The sequence below is a fragment of the Argiope bruennichi genome, chromosome X2 (genome assembly GCF_947563725.1).
Source record: "Argiope bruennichi chromosome X2, qqArgBrue1.1, whole genome shotgun sequence".
In the NCBI taxonomy this organism is placed as follows: Eukaryota; Metazoa; Arthropoda; class Arachnida; order Araneae; family Araneidae; genus Argiope; species Argiope bruennichi.
Genome location: NC_079163.1, coordinates 70,427,142 through 70,433,419, shown reverse-complemented (window position 1 = coordinate 70,433,419; position 6,278 = coordinate 70,427,142). Strand labels below are relative to the sequence as shown.

Here is a 6,278-nt window from a genome sequence, read left to right as displayed (position 1 = left end):
TTTTGTATTCAAGGTGCTCTGGTAAATTATGTGAAGGACTTCTCATTTCTTTAAGAAAATGCATATGTTCTAAATATCTTCTTTGTGAAAAAATGGAATGGATATTTCTATGTAGTCCTACAAACATGGCATTAAAAATGCTGCTAATAAATTTTCTTTATTGAATTTACAGATTAAAGACTTTTTCAAGCACTTGAGAAATTTCCAATAGCTTTAATATTTCAAAGAAAAAAAATCTAAAATAATTTGTTTTACTGTAAATGTGATATTATGACACGTGGTCTTATCGAATAGCAACAACGGTTGAACATCGTATTTGAATAGAATTTGTGAAACTGCCATATAAATTCTAAAGTTTTCTTTCATGTTTCTGTAAAAAGGCAGTCTTTTTCTCTCAGAGTAGGTCATGGCAGGGCAGCAGCTAATCTCATAACAGTATCACATGCATGATTTTTTGAATTCTTGTTCGATATATATGCTAGGTATTCCATGCTTTCGATATCCTGTTCAAGGATTTTGTGACGATGCAGTTTAATAGTACATATTACAAAAAAACTAGTGTTTAAAATATGCATTAAAATCTGAGTATTTTACTATTCAACAAAGATTTCAGAGTAATGGTGCCATTTGAAGGAGAAACCAGTGAAATATAGAGAAGAAATTGCACAACTGGAATGCAGATTTTGTAATAATAAAGATAATTAAATTACAATTAATGGATTTAAATTTTTTCTGATATATTTATGCGAAAAGAGCTATAATAATATAATTTGAACCTAGAAATTGTTAAATTACATTAAAGTTAAAAGAAGAAAAACCATTTACAGTTTAAAATAAGAGAAGTTTTGATATAAGAATAGATAAATTGAGTGTTGGTTTCGGATATCTACTTACAATCAGCAGATACTTATTTTTATTTATTTTCTAGGAATCCGGTTTAATCAAATAAGGGAATTCTGAATAAATCTTTTTTAATTTCTGTTATTATTTTACAAAATTTTAAATAGGATTAGAATTTATGGGCGAAGAAGTAGATAATTTATTGAAAATAAATTCTATCAGTTTCAAAGTATGATAATTAATATATGTAGCTTTCTTCCTTTGGAAAAATCTCATATGCATTTTAGTTTAATTAAAGAATATATATATGTATTTAAAAAAATGACATCTGTAATGATATTTTTTTAACGTCATCTGTTGCATTTAAACAATTAATAAGTTTTAATTCTTTTTTAATTTCCAAATACAAACAGATAAAACTTTAAAAAATAAAGAAAAAAAAGTTGTTTTTTTTTTAGTTTCATAAAATGATATTACATCATTTCTTTGTAAATTCTTATTAAACAATGCATAGCAATAAACCATAGGAAAAAAAGGAATAGATTTCGAAATATTTCGAGATCCGAATGGCTGCGAGAAAATACCTCAGAATCTACATTGGGAGATATTTCCTGTGGATCGTAATCGTATATAGCTACCATCTTTTTTATTCTCCTTGACTGAAAATCATTATCTCTTTCATCTGAAAAAGAATTAAATACAATAATTTAATTAATATTAATATTATTAAATACAATAATCAATATTGCAAAGCATTTTGCTACTTTTAACAATGTTTACATTTTTTCTTCAAATAATTTTTCAAATTTTTTTAAAAGAAAAATATATTACGGATATGAAATAATTTATATATAAGATAAAGAAGCATGAAAATAAAGAAAGACATATAAAGAAGCATGAAAATACAGACAGGCATAAAAATTAAAACAACGTAAAAATCTGTTGAGATTGCAGAGTGCAGACATCCTTATCATTTCCGTAAGCCCGAAAGCCTTTTAAAACCAAAAGAATAAATATTTTCCTGAACTTTATGGAATATTCGTAATATGTTCAAATATAAATAGAATATGCGTTGATAATATTTTTTGCATGGATTTCATAATTCAAGTATAAAAAGTATTAAAACAACCAACATTTAAACGTAGTGACAGCACTAGCAATAAAACACCTCTTCGTTTGGAATCAGACACTTAATGGTTCTTTTTTTCGACCCGCATTACGAACATGCATTACGTTTATGAAAAAAAATTGGTAGCAAAAATTAGATTTTCTAATCTACTTTGGCTTAAACCGCCATCTTACTTTAGAAATAATTATGTGATCTTGTTGCGAACACTGAATAATTGCTGTTATGAATGCTTTTAAAAGCCTTAAAAGAAAAGAAAAACTTTAGAAAGACTTAAATAATTATTTTTTAATACTTTTCAATTCTCTTGCATAATTGTTGTATTCTTTTTAAATACTCTTTAATAACGTTCGCCATTTCGCGCAAATAAATCAAGTACAATATCTTTAGCTAAGATTCTGAATGAAACATATGACTGATATCTGATTGATTAGGCTTACTTGACTGCTAAAAAGGGTTGTACAGTTCTAGTGGAATGAATGAGTAATTTTTTGCAATGTGCTTAAGGATTCAACCGTTTTTTATTACAAGGCCATAATCACAAGTCATTGTATTCCACATTCGTTAAATGAAGATTAAACTCTTCATATCTTCCAACTATCATGTTCGTTGATAAAGTGGATACAATGATTACAGCATATATCGTACACAATTTACCGCATTATTCTTTGACGCTTTTCAAATATTCAGCAAATACACATATAGTATCCAAGACAGAGATGCATTACGTTTTTATAGTGATACGCCGTACAGTAAAAAGAAAAAAAATCCTAAGTATGGGTTTTATTCTACTGATATAATAAGTTGCTGCTTTATCAACGTAACTGTATAAGTAGCAAAATAACTTTGAAAACCCATCATAAAAAATATTATAATTGCATTTTGATGCAAATAAATAAAAGGATGAACAATTGAGAAAATCTCACAATATTGGTTCACATTTCATAGCTGTTTGACAGATGGCATCCTTAATATTTCAGATATATAATTCATTTTGATATTGTCGGATAAACAGTGGAACACAAGATCAAAATGTTTATAATTTTTGAAAGCAAAAATATAATTTTTAAAAAAAGAGTAATGTACCTAATTCCATATGGCCCAATGATCGTGGTCTTGACACATTGTCGTTGTAATGACCCAGGTCTACATCAACTTGAACCTCCGAAACCATATTTCCTGGGACGAGGCCAACTCTACCATTTGACTCACCTCTGTAGAAACCATCAGGGTCTTTATCACCGTATATCTAATGGAAATGAGCACACTAAAATTTTTAGTAAAAGTAAAGAAATTATGAAAATAATATTGTGCAGTTGTTTGAAAAGAACACATGCGTTAAAAAAGTATGAAACATTTGGTAAAGAAACACTTCTGTATTTATGGAAATTTATGTTTTGGAATTTCAGAACAAATACATATCATTTTAATAAAATGATTAAATTTTAAAAAGATTTATTGAAACATTGCATGTTTAGAAATTGAAACATTGGGGAGCTTAGCAAAAATAAGCCCATACTGTCGCTCATTTTTGTCTGTGCTGTTGAGAGATTGATGATCTGATACAATACCATAAAGACGATAAAAACATTTATCAACCATTATGCAATACTATTCTAAGTATCAAAATCAGATACCAGTCCATGGAATCTCATCTAAAATAAAAGCTTAATAGTTCTGACACCTCCCAACTATTCAGTTATACCCAATTCAGTGAAAAGGATGAGAATAATTACGATTTATAAAATGTATTATGTATGTGGATCCCTATTTTTCCAAGAAATGTAGTTTGCTGTTTGAACCTCTCAAATGAGCAAACTGTACGATTGCGAGGGCTACGAACAGGTGTGACTGTTTAAGATTCGCTAAATCAGGTGGAAACCACAGACATAGAAAGATATGTACACAGTGCTCCTTTTACACTGATAAATATTATGTCAGCATACACGAGGTACAGATATTATCTTCTGTAAAATATCTGAAAGCTTCCGAATTGAAATATAAAATCTATCATTGCATGTTAATTGAAAATGTTATCGTTATTAAACTCCATACCTATTAATATTCCCCCAATTCTTATATATAACTCGGATTATCATGATTCCAAAAGATTTCTTAATTTTTATGCATTAAGCAATGTAAACACTTGCTCGAACTCCTCTACAACGGTATACACATCAAGGGGGGAAGGGTTAATTTTTTGATATGACGATTTTAATTTAAATCTCTTTAATTCCTCAGATCAGAGGTTTTAACAAGCTGAACTATGTTTTTCCTTTTTACAATTAACTTTTAAATGAATAAAATCCCTAAACATTTATCACAGTCAATGCGTGCCAGTTTGAGAGAATTTCTGGCATATTTCTTTTTAATATACTTTATCTCCTTTAAATATTGAAAAAATGGCATAGATTCAGCAGGCAGAAAGTTACCAGAAATATCTATTTCTTAGATTTTGAGAAGGTCTCTTTGATGTCAGGTCTTGATCTTACCGTTAAGATAATCAGACGAAATATAGATAAAATAGGTAGCCAAAGTAGAATAAAAAAAGCTTTAAAACTGTCTTCTGGGACTCTGATTAGTGAACACTTTTCAGTTGACATGAAGCTAGAGAGATAAAATGATAGAATAGCCTTTATTATAGTACTATTAGTACCAAGTAATAGAATTTCACCTGAGAAAATCAAGCTTTGGAACAAAACCTCTGTACTCAAAACCTCTATTCCCTATTCCACATTTGCCAGGCGCTTGTGAAAGCTCGCTGGGAAAGATCCTGTCCTTTAACGGCTTGTCCAATAATATGCAACAAAAGCCTTGAAACATTTACATAATAGCTTAATATCAAGGCTAATATATTTTGAAACTCTTAGAGGGAAATCATTTATATATAACAACATCAGGGATATTTTTGTACTTTCATTTAAGACAGGCTTTATTGAAAAACAAAAGCCATATATTCTATATAGTTTTGACACTAAGATGACAATCTATTAGGAACTTCTGATATGAAACCTTTACCTTTATTATTTGTCCTTCTTGGAAAGGCAGTTCTTCATCCGCGGCATCAGGATTAGGTGACATTGTTTGCGGATCGTAATCAAAGAGGGCCACAAAATATCTCACCCTATTGTCTCCCACATCTCCATGACTTCTGTATGAATCGTAATTTCCCTGATCTTCATACCCTGAAGTCGGCTCATGGTAATCAGACATCCTCCTGCTGGAGGGTGGTGGGACATTACTTCCACTTTTGCCACTTCTTCGCTCGCTGTAATAAGAATGATCTGCCCCTCTTTCAGGAGGTGGTGGCTGACTACTACTTCGTGAAGAAACATGGGCTTGTGAATTATTCCTCGAACTCCTTCGATTTTGATCGGGTTGAGGAGGAACTCGCTGCCTTCCTGTGACTATCTGATTAGATGGTGTTGGCTGAGATCGAGTGATGGTTGAATCGTGAGGCTGTCGTCTTGGCGATGATCTTTCCCGATGAGGATGCTGTTGTGAATAATGAGATTGTGGTCCCCTGTTTGATCGTGAATTAGATGTATGGTGAGCATCCGGTTCAGTGCGTAATGGCCTCTGTTGTGAGGATGATGGCGCATACCTCTCCGGGGAGGATGGCCTTTGGTTAAGTGGCTGCCTAGGAATATATTCATCATCAGAATATGCCGGGTCGCAATCGCCTTCTCTCGTGCCGTCTTTCGTTATCTCTAAAAAGAACAAATATTTTATAGTTGATTTAATATTTAATAATAAAACTATTTTATTATTATTATCTTGTTTCTCAGTTTGGTGTTTTGCTTTCGCTTTCGTCTGTTAAATGGTTAGAAAATTAAAATTAATGACTTTAAAATGTTGGATAGAATATTTCGCTTAGTTGTATGAGTACAAATGTATGCTAAATATTTACCATAGCCCAAAATAAAGATTTTATAATAAACTTTACAGACTTTTTACACTCTATTCAGCCATGCATTCATCGAGTTATGATTTAATTTCTGGTCAGTCTTCATTTTTAATAAAACCATTTGTTTCAAAGCGATTCTAAAAGAGGCAGTTAAAAATATAAACATGAACCCATTTTACGATCACCACGATGATTATGATAAGTTATAACAGCTATCATATTGCGACCTCAATAAAGTTCTACATTAAAAACCTTGCCGTCTTTCTCCAGTAATTCAAACAAGTCTTCATATTCAAATGTTTGATAACGATTAACATAAGGTAAAAAAAAAGCTTTATTTTTGTTACAATAATCATGCATTACCGAGGCATTAAAAGTTAATTAATCAAGTTCCAAAACATATGA

At 30.6% G+C, this 6,278-nt stretch overlaps 1 protein-coding gene across 6 annotated transcripts in view; it reads right to left on the bottom strand.

Moving 5' to 3' along the window:
• LOC129960447 (RIMS-binding protein 2-like) overlaps positions 1-6,278 on the bottom strand; it is a 104,690-nt gene that overhangs the window by 8,876 nt on the left and 89,536 nt on the right. For all 6 annotated transcript variants that reach the window (XM_056073884.1, XM_056073885.1, XM_056073886.1 and 3 more), the window contains 3 exons: positions 4,985-5,676; positions 3,053-3,215; positions 1,425-1,522 (listed from right to left, as the gene is read on the bottom strand). In XM_056073884.1, coding sequence (XP_055929859.1) covers positions 1,425-1,522; positions 3,053-3,215; positions 4,985-5,676 — 953 coding nt within the window. The remainder of the gene's footprint in view (positions 1-1,424; positions 1,523-3,052; positions 3,216-4,984; positions 5,677-6,278) is intronic.